The 16,077-nt window shown below is 46.4% G+C and overlaps 1 protein-coding gene across 1 annotated transcript in view; it reads left to right on the top strand.

The window, feature by feature from the left end:
- The window catches only part of LOC110483345 (uncharacterized), a 29,678-nt gene that overhangs the window by 12,250 nt on the left and 1,351 nt on the right, over positions 1–16,077 (top strand). Inside the window, exons 5-17 of the mRNA XM_077789860.1 lie at positions 373–452; positions 2,472–2,586; positions 3,286–3,375; positions 4,664–4,768; positions 4,860–5,025; positions 5,144–5,238; positions 6,644–6,793; positions 7,619–7,767; positions 9,391–9,532; positions 9,614–9,751; positions 11,176–11,352; positions 14,758–14,913; positions 15,051–15,152. Of these exons, the coding sequence (XP_077645986.1) occupies positions 430–452; positions 2,472–2,586; positions 3,286–3,375; positions 4,664–4,768; positions 4,860–5,025; positions 5,144–5,238; positions 6,644–6,793; positions 7,619–7,767; positions 9,391–9,532; positions 9,614–9,751; positions 11,176–11,352; positions 14,758–14,913; positions 15,051–15,152 (1,608 nt within the window). The 5' untranslated portion in view covers positions 373–429. The remainder of the gene's footprint in view (positions 1–372; positions 453–2,471; positions 2,587–3,285; positions 3,376–4,663; positions 4,769–4,859; positions 5,026–5,143; positions 5,239–6,643; positions 6,794–7,618; positions 7,768–9,390; positions 9,533–9,613; positions 9,752–11,175; positions 11,353–14,757; positions 14,914–15,050; positions 15,153–16,077) is intronic.

Below are 16,077 nucleotides of genomic sequence, written 5' to 3'. Positions count from 1 at the left end.
AATGTGAGGGGGAAATGGTGAGAAATGTGAGTGGAGAAAAGGAGGGAAATGGTGAGGGGGAAAAGGGAGGGAAATGTGGGGGGAAAATGGTGAGAAGTGTGAGGGGAGAAAATGGAAAGAAAGGTGAGGGGGGAAAATGGTGAGAAACGTGAGGGGAGAAAAGGGAAATAAAGGTGAGGAGGAAAATGGTGAGAAATGTAAGGAGATAAAAGGGAAAGAAAGGTGAGGGAGGAAATGGTGAGAAATGTGAGGGGAGAAAAGGCAGGGAAATGTGAGGGGGGAAAATGATCCAAAACGTGAGGGGATAAAAGTGTGATTGGGAGAAAGTTGTGGTGGCCGTGCCGGGTTCCAACCCAGCTGTGCTTTCCGCAGCTGCTGCTGGATTTGGAGCCCAAGTACGAGATCAACGACCGCGTGCAGCGCCTCGCCATGCTGGCTTTCGCCGAGCTCAGGTACCGACCCACAGGCTCCATCCTCGCCTGCAGCCCGGTTCTGGGGCTCCGTGTGCTGGAAAAGTCTCTCCTCCAAGCCGTGCTTCCAAAAAAATCCTCCTCAGCCTCTTCTTGTTCGGTCTCAGGGCAGTTTACTGCGAGTTATCTCAAATTTTCTGCATTTTCCCCCTCGTGTTTCACGCACTTCTCCCATCACATTTCCCACCCTTTTCTCCTCACATTTCTCACCAATTCCCCCCCCTCACATTTCTCACTCACTCTTTTCTCAAGTTTCCTGCCATTTTTTCCCCCTCACTTTTCCCACTATTTTCCCCTAATATTTCTCATTTTTTACCTCATATTTTCCTCCCTTTTGCCCTCAAATTTCCCACCATTTTTCTCTCTCACTTTTCCCACCATTTCCCTCTAATATTTCCAGTCTTTTACCTCACATTTTCCTGCCATTTTTCCCTCTCACTTTTTCCACCATTTCCCCCCTCATATTTCCAATTTTTTACCTCACATTTTCCTCCCTTTTCCCCTCAAATTTCCCACCATTTTTCCTTCTCACTTTCCCACCATTTCCCCCCTTATATTTCCCATTTTTTACCACATTTTCCTTCATTTTCCTCTCAAATTTCCCACTATTTTTCCCTCTCACTTTTCCCACCATTTCCCTCTAATATTTCCAATCTTTTACCTCACATTTTCCTGCCATTTTTTCCTCTCACTTTTCCCACCCTTTTCCCCCTTATATTTCCCATTTTTTACCTCACATTTTCCTCCATTTTCCTCTCAAATTTCCCATCATTTTTCCCTCTCACTTTTCCCACCATTTCCCTCTAATATTTCCAATCTTTTACCTCACATTTTCCTGCCATTTTTTCCTCTCACTTTTCCCACCCTTTTCCCCCTTATATTTCCCATTTTTTACCTCACATTTTCCTCCATTTTCCTCTCAAATTTCCCACTATTTTTCCCTCTCACTTTTCCCACCCTTTCCTCCTCATATTTCCAATCTTTTACCTCACATTTTCCTGCCGTTTTGTCCTCTCACTTTTCCCACCATTTTCCCCCTTTTATTTCTCATTTTTTCCCTCACATTTTCCTCCCTTTTCCCCTCAAATTTCCAACCATTTTTTTCCTCTCACTTTCCCATCTTTTATATGGTACATTACATGTTAAATATTTATAGTTTTTCCCCAATTCCTATTACCTATATTAAATTATGCTTTTCTATCTTTTATATGATACATTACATGTTAAATGTTTATATTTTTCCCCAATTCCTATTGCCTATATTAAATGATGCTTTTCTATCTTTTATATGGCATATTACATGCTAAACATTTGTAGTTTTTCCCCAATGCCTATTACCTATATTTTATATTCTATCCTTATATAATTTACATATTAATTATTAAACTTATACTGTTTTATTGTGTACATCGTCATGAGTTTCTCATGATCTTTCTTAGGCCCCTGACCAGTTTCTCATTATTATTCTTATAAGTAATATAAGTAATTATAGTATTATAATATATATAAGTATATATATATATATATGTATAATAATAATAATATATATAATATATTGTTGCAATATACAATATACAATATAATATATTATATTATATATTATATATTATATATTATATATTATATATTATATATTATATATTATATATTATATATTATATATTATAATATATAATATAATAGTATAATAATATAATATATATAATCTAAGTATAATAATTATATATATCATATATAATTATAAATAATTATAATATTATTATTATGATTAAACAGCAATTATATTTAGTAACTAAACAATAATCACATCTAACAATTACATAATTTATCACAAACAGCTGCACTTCTAGCAACTACAATTTCTCCATGTGCTACGGGTGTTTATTTTTCCAGGGCCCAATAAGTTTAGTTTTAATTTAATTAATTTTTTTATTTTTAACCCTAAATCCCCACGATTTTAAAGCTTTTTTCTGTCTACTGAGTCTCTCTCTCTCTTGGCAGCACCATCGGGATCGTGCTGGAGACCAAAAAAGTTTTAAAACTTTGCTTCAACAGCGTCTTTCACCTCCGCCCGCTCCGGGAAATGTCACGCATGGAAGTGGCGCTCTGCACTCAGGTAAGGGCTGGAGGAGCCTCCAAACCCTCTGAGATGCTCCTGGGCACCCCAAAAATCCAAAATTCAGGTAGAAAAATCCAAAATCCAGGTGGTTTTGGGCACCCCAAAAATCAAAAATCCAGGTGGTTTTGGGCAACGCAAAAAATCGAAAATCCAGGTGGTTTTGGGCATCCCAAAAATCCAAAATTCAGGTGGTTTTGGTCAACCCAAAAAATCCAAAATCCAGGTGGTTTTGGGCACCCCAAAAATCAAAAATCCAGGTGGTTTTGGGCAACGCAAAAAATCGAAAATCCAGGTGGTTTTGGGCACCCCAAAAATCCAAAATCTAGGTGGTTTTACCCACTCCAAAAATCCAAAATCCAGGTGGTTTTGGTCAACCCCAAAAATCAAAAATCCAGGTGGTTTTACCCACTCCAAAAATCCAAAATCCAGGTGGTTTTGGGCACCCCAAAAATCCAAAATCCAGGTGGTTAAATCCAAAATCCAGGTGGTTTTGGGCAACCCAAAAAATCAAAAATTCAGGTGGTTTTGGGCATCCCAAAAATCCAAAATCCAGGTGGTTTTACCCACTCCAAAAATCGAAAATCCAGGTGGTTTTGGGCACCCCAAAAATCCAAAATTTGGTGGTTTTGGGCATCCCAAAAATCCGAAATCCCGGGACAGCAGGACCACGGCCACCGCTCTGTGTCCTCCTTGCAGGCGCTGCGCTCCATGGACACCATGCTGGAGGTGATGCTGCTCAGCACTCCTGCCCCCAAGATCGGCGAGATGCTGAACAACATGTTTGAGGTGTGTGCGTGAGGTGGAAGGAACAGCTCCAGGTTCCTCAGACCTGCAAGATGAGGAACATCTCCGGGTGTTCCTCACACCTTGGGAGATGAGGAACATCTCCAGGTGTTCCTGATGCCTTGGGAGATGAGGAAGATCTCCAGGTGTTCCTGATGCCTTGGGAGATGAGGAAGATCTCCAGGTGTTCCTCACACCTTGTGAGCTGAGGAACATCTCCGGGTGTTCCTCACACCGTGTGAGCTCAGGAACACCTCCAGGTGTTACCTTGTGAGCTGAGGAACATCTCCAGATGTTCCTCATACCCTGTGAGCTGAGGAACATCTCCAGGTTCCTCACACCTTGTGAGCTCAAGAACAACTCCAGGTGTTACCTTGTGAGCTGAGGAACATCTCCGGGTGTTCCTCACACCTTGTGAGCTGAGGAACATCTCCAGATGCTCCTCACACCTTGTGAGCTGAGGAACATCTCTAGATGTTCCTCACACCCTGTGAGCTGAGGAACATCTCCAGATGTTCTTCCTGCCTTGCGAGCTGAGGAACATCTCTAGATGTTCCTCACACCCTGTGAGCTGAGGAACATCTCCGGGTGTTCCTCACACCTTGTGAGCTGAGGAACATCTCCAGATGCTCCTCACACCTCGCGAGCTGAGGAACACCTTCAGATGTTCCTCATACCCTGTGAGCTGAGGAACATATCCAGGTTCCTCCCGCCTTGTGAGCTGAGGAACATCTCCAGGTGTTACCTTGTAAGCTGAGAAATATCTCCAGATGCTCCTCACATCTCGCGAGCTGAGGAACACCTCCAGGTGTTCCTCCCGCCTTGCGAGCTGAGGAACACCTCCAGGTGTTCCTCCCGCCTTGCGAGCTGAGGAACATCTCCAGATGTTCTTCCTGCCTTGCGAGCTGAGGAACACCTCCAGGTGTTCCTCCCGCCTTGCGAGCTGAGGAACATCTCCAGGTGTTCCTCCCGCCTTGCGAGCTGAGGAACATCTCTAGATGTTCCTCACACCCTGTGAGCTGAGGAACATCTCCAGATGTTCCTCCCACCTTGTGATCTGAGGAACACCTCCAGATGCTCCTCACACCTCGCGAGCTGAGGAACACCTCCAGTTGTTCCTCAAACCGAGGGAAAGGAGCCTGGGCGTCGTGTCCGTTCTTCTCTTCCTCCTGCTCGAGGAGGACGCTCCCCGCGGGCTTTGCCTGAGGGCCAAGCCTGGAGGCACCTCTGGAGAAGCCTCCATGACGCTGCTGCTGATTCTGGGTCTCACCTGCACCTTTTCTCCTCCCAGTCTCTCCTGCCCTACCTGCTCTCCGACTTCCTGCCCACACAGGAGAGGGTCGTGGGCAGGATTCGTGGGCTGTGCCATCTTCTGGCCAAATTTACCAGCGAGCAGGTAAAGCCACCCTCCATCCAGCCCATCACCATTCCCAAAGCTCCTCCATCCTTCACCTCAACCCTTCTCCTCTTCCTCCCGCGCCGCCTAGAGCGATGAAGATGAGGACGACGGCTCCTCCAGGGGACATCTCCAGATCCCGGTCCTGGGGAAGCTGCTGGGATATCTGTTCTTCAGGTTGTACCGGCCTGAAAACAGAATCACCATGGTGGTGGACATTCTCTCCTGCCTGATGACCTTCCTCTTCACGCAGAAATGTAGGAGGAAAAACCCCGCCGTGTGCACATAAATCTGAATTTTCTTCCTCTCCTGGTTCTCGTTCTTGGTGCGGGTGCCACCACGTCCCCAGCGCGGTTGTCACCTCTGTTTTTGTAGGTGATGCGATGGAAGAAGGTGACATCCAGCCCCCGGAACGTTGGGAAGCCGAGATCATCTCCTGGGTGAACGCTCCCAACGCGTGGAAAGTTCAGGCACGGAGATTTCCCTGCTGGAAATGGCGGGAGGGAAGTGGGAGGAGGGAAGGGGAATGGGAGGGGGGAAAGGAGCTGGAAATGGGAGAGGGAAAAAATGGGAAATGTGAGGGGAGAAAAGGGAGGGAAATGTGAGGGGGGAAAAGAATGGGAAATGTGAGGGGAGAAAAGAATGGGAGAATGTGAGGGGGAAAAAAAGAGAAGGAAATGTGAGGGGGAAAAAAGAGGAAATGTGAGGGGGAAAAAGAGTGGGAAATGTGAGGGGGAAAAAAGGAGGAAATGTGAGGGGGAAAAAGAGTGGGAAATGTGAGGGGGAAAAAAGCAGGAAATGTGAGGAGAGAAAAGGATGGAAAATTTGAGGGGGGGAAAAGAATGGGAAATGTGAGGGGAGAAAAGGATGGGAAATGTGAGGGGGAAAGAATGGGAAATGTGAGGGGGAAAAGGATGGGAAATGTGAGGGGAAAAAATGGGAAATGTGAGGGGAGAAAAGAGGAGGAAATGTGAGGGGGAAAAATGGGAAATGTGAGGGGGAAAAGAATGGGAAATGTGAGGGGGAAAAATGGGAAATGTGAGGGGAGAAAAGAGGAGGAAATGTGACAGGGAAAAGGATGGGAAATGTGAGGGGGGAAAAAGGATGGAAAACGTGAGGGGAAAAGGGAGGGAAACATAAGTGGGGAAAAGGATGGGAAATGTGAGGGGGGAAAAGAGCGGGAAATGTGAGGGGGAAAGGGATGGGAAATGTGAGGGGGAAAAGGATGGAAAATTTGAGGGGGAAAAGGATGGGAAAATGTGAGGGAGAAAAGAGGAAATGTGACAGGGAAAAGGATGGGAAATGTGAGGGGGGAAAAAGGATGGAAAACGTGAGGGGAAAAGGGAGGGAAACATAAGTGGGGAAAAGGATGGGAAATGTGAGGGGGGAAAAGAGCGGGAAATGTGAGGAGGAAAGGGATGGAAAATGTGAGGGGGAAAAGGATGGAAAATTTGAGGGGGAAAAGGATGGGAAAATGTGAGGGGAAAAAAGAGGAGGAAATGTGAGGGGGAAAAAAGCGGGAAATGTGAGGGGGAAAATGATGGGAAAAATAAAGGGACAATAGGACGGAAAATGTGAGGGGAGAAAGAGCAGGAAATGTGAGGGGGGAAAGGATGGGAAATGTGAGGGGGGAAAGGATGGAAAACATGAGGGGAAAAGAGAGGGAAACATGAGTGGGGAAAAGGGTGGGAAATGTGAGGAGAGATAAAGGATGGGAAATGTGAGGGGAGAAAAGGATGGGAAATGTGAGAGGGGAAAAGGATGGGAAAAATAAAGGGACAAAAGAACAGGAAATGTGAGAGGAAAAGGGTGGGAAATGTGAGGGGAAAATGACGGTTTCTGGCACTGCCTTTAATCCGTTCCTTCCTGCCGCAGGCTTTGGGGCGATACCTCCGGCCGGCGGAGAGGACGGAAGTGGTCCTTGCGGCCCTGGAGATCTTGGGACACGCCACCTTCCAGAACAATGAACCCCCGATGGAGTTCCTGGAGGAGGTCATGGAATCCCCTGAGGTGTGGCTGACGGATGTAAGTGGCTTTGGTCCTTCAACCCTGCCAGGCTCCTGCCTCCGTCCACCCCAAATCCTGAATCACCCCGAGGCACAGAGCATCTCACCCCCATCTGCCTCACCTTGCTGTTGTTTTCTCTGTGCTTTTCCCACATTTTGTGTCATTTTTTTCACGGTGCTGATTCCAAACCTCTGTTCATAATTAACCCCTTCCTTTTTCCTCCATCTGCACCTGGCGTGGTGGCTTATTTTACATTAATTTTGTTCTTTGGCGGTGCTTTGAGATGGTTTAACCACATTCTTTAAATCCTGACTGAGGATTGATGGGCAGGGCAGCCCCAGACGTGGCTGCACCACCCTGACCCGTGTTCCTTGTGATTATCTGGGATAATCATATCCCGTGATTATGTGTGTTTCTATGATTATCTGGGATAATCATATCATATCATCTCTGGGAATCAGGGATACAGCCCCAAATCTGACTCCGACACGGCTTTCGAGCCGAACGTATTTTATATTCTATCCTTACACAACTCACATATTAATTATTAAACTTACGTTGTTCTATTGTATACATTGACATGAGTTTCTCGTGATCTTTCTTAGGTCACTGACCATAGTTCCTCATGATTATTCTTATGATTTAACAGTAATTATATTTAATTACTAAACAACCATCACATCTAACAATTATATCAATTACCACGTACCAGCTACACGGTGCAGTTCGAGCAAGTACGAGTTCTCCACGTGCTTAGTTTATTTTTCCAGGGCCTACTAAGCTTATTTTTCCTTTTGACCCTTAATCCCCACGATTTTAAAACCCTTTTTCTATCACTCGCAGGTGCCAAAGGTGGTGAGGCACATCTTCAGTTTTTATGACGACGGCAACGCGATGACCGCCTTCAGCTTCCACTCCCTCCTTCTCCACCTGGTGAATATGAACCCTGAGCAAGCCGTCGCCGCGGCGCTGGAGGCCACGCCGAATTTCAGGTACTGCCCACCTGGAGATTCCTTCTGGGGAGAGCCACCCCGAGACTCTCTGGCTGCCCAAAAAACCCAAAAACGAGCGTGTCGGAATTTGTGGTGTTGATGATTCTGAGATGGGAAAAAGTCTCTGTCAGCCCTGTTGCCAAAGAAGTCATAATTCATCTGTGCTGATTATTTTTGTTTATTTATAATGTGTTCTGCTGCCCTGCTGCAGGTCCGTCCTGCAGGGCAGCGTGTGGGGCTCTGCCCTCAGTGGGATGTTACAAATATTATGTATTAAAAATTATGTGTGCTATATTTACAATAACATGCCAATGTAACATCCCTCAGAGGGATGTTACAAACATTATATATTAAAAATTATATGTGCTATATTTACAATAATGTATCAATGTAACATCCCTCAGTGGGAAGTTATAAACAGTATATATTTAAAATTATACGTGCTATATTTACAATAACGTGTCATTGTAACACCCCTCAGTGGGATGTTACAAACATTATATATTAAAAATTACGTGTGCTATATTTACCATAATGTGTCAATGTAACACCCCTCAGTGGGATGTTACAAACATTATATATTAAAAATTATATGTACTATATTTACAATTATGTGTCAATGTAACACCCCTCAGTGGGATGTTACAACCATTATATATTAAAAATTACGTGTGCTATATTTACAATAACGTGACAATGTAACACCCCTCAGTGGGATGTTACAAACATTATATATTAAAAATTACGTGTGCTATATTTACAATAACGTGCCAAAATCTATCACCTACTTTGAACAGTGGGTCCCAACCTAAACCCAGCCCCCAGTTTATGGTATATAATGTTACAAATATTATACACCACAAACTACCTGTGCTATATTTCTAGTATTTAATGTTTGTAACATCCCACTGAGGGATGTTACATTGACACATTATTGTAAATATAGCACACGTAATTTTTAATATATAATGGTTGTAACATCCCACTGAGGGATGTTACATTGGCATGTTATTGTAAATATAGCACACGTAATTTTTAATATATAATGGTTGTAACTTCCCACTGAGGGATGTTACATTGAAACATTATTGTAAATGTAGCACATGTAATTTTTAATATATAATGGTTGTAACATCCCACTGAGGGATGTTACATTGTCACGTTATTGTAAATATAGCACACATAATTTTTAATATATAATGTTTATAACTTCCCACTGAGGGATGTTACATTGACACATTACTGTAAATATAGCACACATAATTTTTAATATATAATATTTGTAACATCCCACTGAGGGCAGAGCCCCACACGCTGCCCTGCAGGACAGAGCTGCAGCAGGGCAGCAGAACACGTTATAAATAAACAAAAATAATCAGCACAGACGAATTATGACTTCTTCTTCGGCAACAGGGCTGACAGAGACTTTTTCCCATCTCGGAATCATCAACACCACAGATTCCAACCCCAGTGTCTCCCGGGGCTCTGTCCAGGGGGGTTCCTGACCCTCTTCCAGGGTCCCAGAGGGACTCCCTGGATTCCCACCGGAGCGGGGTCTCCATCCCACCCCCTTCCCCACCCCAACCCCTTCCACAGCCCTGCTGACATCGCCCTGCCTTGCAGCCAACAAATCCACCTGTGGAAGGTGATGTTCTCCGTGCGCCAGACGCTGGAGAAGGTCCTGAAGGAGCTGGAGGTCCACATCCTGGACTGCCGTAGCAACGTCTTCACTCAGCAGCAGAAGAATTGTCTCTCTTTCTTATCTGTGAGTCCAAAAAAAATTCACATTCTTCTGCCCTCCGCTGCGCCAGGGGAGCCCTGCCAGCTCTCTGCTCTTTCCTCCCAGATGCTGACCTTCGACGACGTGCTGGCGAGCAAAGTGTGTCCACTCTACCAAAATCTGAGCCTTCTCAGCAATCCGAAGATGGAAATGATCCCTCTGGTGCTCAGGGCTCTGGAGACGCTCTCGGAGAACGCCGAGACGGTGAGCGGGGGGAATGTGGCACGGGGATTCTGAGGCTTCAGAAGGAGGTGGTTTGGGGATGAAACGTGGAGAAAAATTACAATTTTACCATTCTGATAAAGATTTGTAGGGATTGTGTTTATTCACAGTGCTGGGTGAGGACTCATCGCCCTTCAATGGACGTGCACACCTCCGAAAACTCCCCATCCTTTTTTATTATATTATTGCCCTTACTAATTTCCGTATGCATAGAATTTCATAATAAATTCATGCATATTCATTCTGCTGATTTCACTCATAGTTAGTTACACTTGTACTCAGTTTTTGTCAGAAAGTACAGAAACAACTCGTGGGTCCTTTTCCCACTCTGTTTCAAGGTCCGAGGAGACTTTCTTATCTTTTTACTGTGGAAATTTGCATTTTTTTCTCCTTAGCTGGGGTAGTTTTGCTCGTGCTGCAGTTACCAGACTAAACAGCAGATTTAGCACGCTCCAAGTGGCACATTTCACCTAAATCCAAATGGATTTTTTACTCTGTTAAATTTTCACTCTGCTCCCAACACCCTGCCTGCCATGATGTGGCCTGGCAGCTGTTTTGGGAGCTGACCAGGCCCGGAAATTCTCACAGAATGGAGAATTTTGTACACAGTGAGACAGAATAAAACACCCACGGATTCAATTTTAGCCCACGGGAGAGGCTGCCGACCTTATCTGAGGAATTACATGCAAAAGGGGTTTGAATGATGTAAAAAAGAAATTGACACAGGGTGGAAAAAGTAGAATTTTGGGATTTTTTAGAATGAAATTGAGGGGTACAAGATGGAGGAGTCTGGGTGTGCCCTAGCTTCATCTTCCTTCTTCTTGTCCTCCATGTCTCGGTGTGATGGTGACAATTTTCTATTGGTTTAGGATAGGCACAATTTGTCCAACGTAGATTTTAGGTATTGGTATGGGAATTATAAACATGGTACACTTAATTTTGGGTATTTAATGTGGGAGCCACCTGGGGCAGGAGGGAGGCTGCCATGGGTTTTGTTCTAGCTGGACCTCAGCATGTCAGAAACTATTATAGATAAGGAAAAATAACTTTAAAAACTCGGCTTCACACATTCCAGACCTCTTCTTCCAGCGGCTGGACTAGGAAAAAATGATTTTCACACTGTTGGGGTCTTGCCAATGACCCCGACATGAATATAGAAATTAGTATAATATAGAATGAATATAGAAATTAAAATATAATATAATAATATAGACATGAATATAGAAATTAAAATAAATTAATTAAAAAAAAATAAAATAAAAAAGGATTGGGAGTTTTCAGGGGTGCGTGCGTCCATTGAAGGGTGATGAGTCCCCACGTGCGTCCAGCGCCGTGAATAAACACATTCCCTACAAATCTTTATTAGAATCGTAGAGTTTGATCTTTCATCTTTGCGTTTTCAACAGGCAAAAAAAATGAAGGGCCTCCTGCCCGAGATGGTGAAATTCCTGGGGTATCTTTCCTGGGACGTGTCCGTGATGGCCCTGGACGCTTTCCACAACGTGCTGGGGCAGCTGAAGAAGAAGGAGGCCAGCAGCGTGGCGGTGAAGGTGGTGCAGAGGCTCTGGTGGCTGTTTGATTCGGTAAGGTGGCACCAAAATGGGCCAAAATGTGAGGGGACAACAGGAGGGGAAGGTGAGAAGAGAAAAAGGGAGGGAAATGTGAGGGGAGAAAATGGTGGGAAATGTGAGAGGGAAAATGGTCCAAAATGTGAGGGGAGAACAGGAGGGGAAGGTGAGGGGGGAAAATGGTGAAAAATGTGAGAAGAGGAAAAGGGAGGGAAAGGTGAGGGGAGAAAATGGCTCAAAATGTGAGAAGAGGAAAAGGGAGGGAAAAGTGAGGGGGAAATGGTGGAAAAGGTGAGGGGGAAAATGGTGAGAAATGTGAGAGGGGAAAATGGTCCAAAATGTGAGGGGAGAAAAGGAGGGAAAGGTGAGGGGGAAATGGTCCAAAATGTGAGAAGAGGAAAAGGGAGGGAAAGGTGAGGGGAGAAAATGGCTCAAAATGTGAGAAGAGGAAAAGGGAGGGAAAGGTGAGGGGGGGAAAAGGAAGGGAAAGGTGAGGGGAGAAAATGGTGAGAAATGTGAGAGGGAAAATGGTCCAAAATGTGAGGGGAGAAAAGGGATGGAAAGGTGAGGGGGGAAAATGGTCCAAAATGTGAGAAGAGGAAAAGGGAGGGAAAGGTGAGGGGAGAAAATGGCTCAAAATGTGAGAAGAGGAAAAGGGAGGGAAAGGTGAGGGGGAAATGGTGGGAAAGGTGAGGGGGAAAATGGTGAGAAATGTGAGAGGGAAAATGGTCCAAAATGTGAGGGGAGAAAAGGAGGGAAAGGTGAGGGGGAAATGGTCCAAAATGTGAGAAGAGGAAAAGGGAGGGAAAGGTGAGGGGGAAATGGGCCAAAATGTGAGGAGAGAAAAGGGAAGGAAAGGTGAGGGGGGAAAATGGTGAAAAATGTGAGAAGAGGAAAAGGGAGGGAAAGGTGAGGGGGGGAAAAGGAAGGGAAAGGTGAGGAGGAAATGGTGGAAAGGTGAGGGGGAAAATGGTCCAAAATGTGAGAAGAGGAAAAGGGAGGGAAAGGTGAGGGGAGAAAATGGTGAGAAATGTGAGAGGGAAAATGGTCCAAAATGTGAGGGGGGAAAAGAAGGGAAAGGTGAGGGGGAAATGGTGGGAAAGGTGAGGGGGAAAATGGAGGGAAAGGTGAGAGGAAAATGGTCCAAAATGTGAGGGGAGAAAAGGAGGGAAACATGAGGGGGGAAAATGGTGAGAAATGTGAGAAGATGAAAAGGGAGGGAAAGGTGGGGGGGGAAAGGAAGGGAAAGGTGAGGGGAGTAAATGGTGAGAAATGTGAGAGGGAAAATGGTCCAAAATGTGAGGAGAGAAAAGGGAAGGAAAGGTGAGGGGGGGAAATGGTGAAAAATGTGAGAAGAGGAAAAGGGAGGGAAAGGTGAGGGGGGGGAAAGGAAGGGAAAGGTGAGGGGGAAATGGTGGGAAAGGTGAGAGGGAAAATGGTCCAAAATGTGAGGGGAGAAAAGGAGGGAAATGTGAGGAGAGAAAATGGTGAGAAACATGAGGGGAAAAAAAGGTGGGAAATGTGAGGGGAGGAAAAGGTTGAGAAATGTGAGGGGAGGGAAGGGAGAGAAACATGAAGGGGGAAAAATGGTCCAAAACATGAGGGGAGAAAAGGAGGGAAAGGTGAGGGGGGAAATGGTGAGAAATGTGGGAAGAGGAAAGGGAGGGAAACATGAGGGGAGAAAATGGTGGGAAACGTGAGGGGAAAAGGGAAGGAAACATGAAGTGAAATAGGATGGGAAATGTGAGGGGAGAAAAGGGAGGGAAAGGTGAGAGGAGAAAAGGGAAAGAAAGGTGAGAGGGAAAATGGTCCAAAATGTGAGGGGAGAAAAGGGAGGGAAAGGTGAGGGGAGAAAAGAGAGGGAAAGGTGAGGGGAGAAAAGGGCAAGAAACTTGAGGGGAAAAAAAGGTGGGAAATGTGAGGGGAGAAAAAGGAGGGAAAGGTGAGGGGGGAAAATGGCCCAAAATGTGAGGGGGGAAAATGGAGGGAAAGATGAGGGGGGTAAAAGGGAAAGAAAGGTGAGGGGAGAAAATGGTGGGAAATGTGAGAGGAAAAATGGTCCAAAATGTGAGGGGAGAAAAGGGAGGGAAACGTGAGGGGAAAAGGGAAGGAAACATGAAGTGAAATAGGATGGGAAACGTGAGGGGAGAAAAGGGAGGGAAAGATGAGAGGAGAAAAGGGAAAGAAAGGTGAAGGGGGAAATGGTCCAAAATGTGAGGGGAGAAAAGGGAGGGAAAGGTGAGGGGGAAAAGGGCTTAAAAGGTGAGGGGAAAAAGGGAAGGAAACATGAAGTGAAATAGGATGGGAAACACAAGGGGAGAAAAGGGTGGGAAACACGAGAGGAGAAAATGGCGAGAAACATGAGGGGAGAAAATGGTGAGAAATGTAAGGGGAGAAAAGAGTGGGAAACGAGGGGGAAGAGGGCTGGAAATGTGAGGGGAGAAAAGGGTGGGAAACATGTGAAGGAAAAGGGTGGGAAAGATAAGAAAAGGGAAGTAAACATGAGAAGGAAAAGGGAAGGAAATTTGAGAAGGAAAAGGGAGGGAAAGATGAGAAGGAAAAGGGAAGGAAAGATAAGAAAAGGGTGGGAAAAGTGAGAAGGAAAAGGGAGGGAAAGATAGGAAAAGGGAAGGAAATGTGAGAAGGAAAAGGGTTGGAAACATGAGAAGGAAAAGGGTGGGAAACGTGAGAAGGAAAAGGGAAGGAAAAGAGAAGGAAAAGGGAAGGAAAGATGAGAAAAGGGAAGGAAATGTGAGAAGGAAAAGGATGGGAAATGTGAGAAGGAAAAGGGAAGGAAAGACGAGAAAAGGGAAGGAAAGATAAGAAGGAAAAGGGAGGGAAACGTGAGAAGGAAAAGGGAAGGAAAAGGGAAGGAAAGATGAGAAGGAAAAGGGTGGGAAATGTGAGAAGGAAAAGGGAAGGAAAGATGAGAAAAGGGAAGGAAAGATGAGAAGGAAAAGGGAGGGAAACGTGAGAAGGAAAAGGGAAGGAAACGTGAGAAGGTAAAGGGAAGGAAAGATGAGAAAAGGGAAGGAAATGTGAGAAGGAAAAGGGTGGGAAATGTGAGAAGGAAAAGGGAAGGAAAGACGAGAAAAGGGAAGGAAATGTGAGAAGGAAAAGGGTGGGAAATGTGAGAAGGAAAAGGGAAGGAAAAGAGAAGGAAAGATGAGAAGGTAAAGGGAAGGAAAGATGAGAAAAGGGAAGGAAATGTAAGAAGGAAAAGGGAAGGAAAGACGAGAAAAGGGAAGGAAAGATGAGAAGGAAAAGGGAGGGAAATGTGAGAAGGAAAAGGGAAGGAAAGATGAGAAAAGGGAAGGAAACGTGAGGGCACAAAAAGGCTGAGAAGCCCCAGCTCAGCCCCTCCTGGCCGCGGGCAGGGAGCTGCTGTGTGTGACTCTCCTCCTTCCTCCTCCCCACCAGAAGGAACCCTGCGTGCGGGAGCGCTCCATCTCCCTCTTCGGAGAGCTCCTGGGCAAAACGGCGTGGAGGGACAGGAGAGCCATGAGGAGAAACTCATGGGAGGCCCTGGTCCAGCTCGTTCTTCACATGAGCGACCAGGTGCCCAGCGTGGCCAAGGTACCGAGCACTGACCCACAGATTGTGGCTCCTTCCACCTCCTTGAGGTCCTGGTGCTCCTTCCACCACCTTGAGGTCCTGGTGCCCCTTCCACCACCTTGAGGTCCTGGTGCCACCTCACATCTTCTGTCCCGCAGGCTTCCAAAAACGCCGTCCTGGCTGTGGCAGAGCTCCTCGGCTGGGAGGAGCTGAAGCAGCTGGCGAACAGGGAGCAGACGTGGATGATGGGCGAGTGCTTGGTGAGGATGGGTTGGGTGAGGGTTGTGAGCTCCTCAGCTGGACCTCCTCATGGTCCAAAGCCTGGAGCTGCACCCTTGGTCAGGTCTCAAGAGCAGGAGGTTCCTCCAAGCTGCGTGAAGGGAGGGTTCTGAGCCACGGGGGTGACGGCAGGGTGGGCTACTCTGGCCAGATGGTGGCTTCTGAGAGAGGTTCACAGCTCTGTGGTGTCTCCAGCTGGCCAAGGACTAGCTGGTGGCTCTGAGAAAGGTTCACAGCTCTGTGGTGTCTCCAGCTGGCCAAGAACCAGCTGGTGGCCTCTGAGAAACCCTCTCACCTTTGTCCTCTCCAACTGGCCAAGGACCAGGTGGTGGCCTCTGGGAAAGGTTCACACCTTTCTCCTCTTGAGCTGGCCAAGGACCAACTGGTGGCCAAGGACCAGCTGGTGGCCTCTCAGAAGGTTCACAGCTTTGTCCTCTCCAGCTGGTCAAGGACCAGCTGGTGGCCAAGGACCAGCTGGTGGCCTCTCAGAAGGTTCACAGCTTTGTCCTCTCCAGCTGGCCAAGGACCAGCTGGTGGCCAAGGACCAGCTGGTGGCTCTGAGAAAGGTTCACACCTCTGTGGTGTCTCCAGCTGGCCAAGGACCAGCTGGTGGCCTCTGAGAAGGTTCACAGCTTGTGATCTCCAACTGGCCAAGGACCAGCTGGTGGCCTCTGAGAAACCCTCTCACCTTTGTCCTCTCCAACTGGCCAAGGACCAGCTGGTGGCCTCTGGGAAAGGTTCACACCTTTCTCCTCTTGAGCTGGCCAAGGACCAACTGGTGGCCTCTGAGAAATGCCCACACCTTTGTGATCTCCAACTGGCCAAGGACCAGCTGGTGGCCTCTGAGAAACCCTCTCACCTTTGTGATCTCCAGCTGACCAAGGACCAGCTGGTGGCCTCTGAGAA

This window comes from Lonchura striata, chromosome 38 (assembly GCF_046129695.1).
Source record: "Lonchura striata isolate bLonStr1 chromosome 38, bLonStr1.mat, whole genome shotgun sequence".
NCBI classification, from domain to species: Eukaryota; Metazoa; Chordata; class Aves; order Passeriformes; family Estrildidae; genus Lonchura; species Lonchura striata.
Note: the sequence above shows the minus strand (reverse complement) of the source record. Positions and strands in the feature narration are given on the sequence as shown.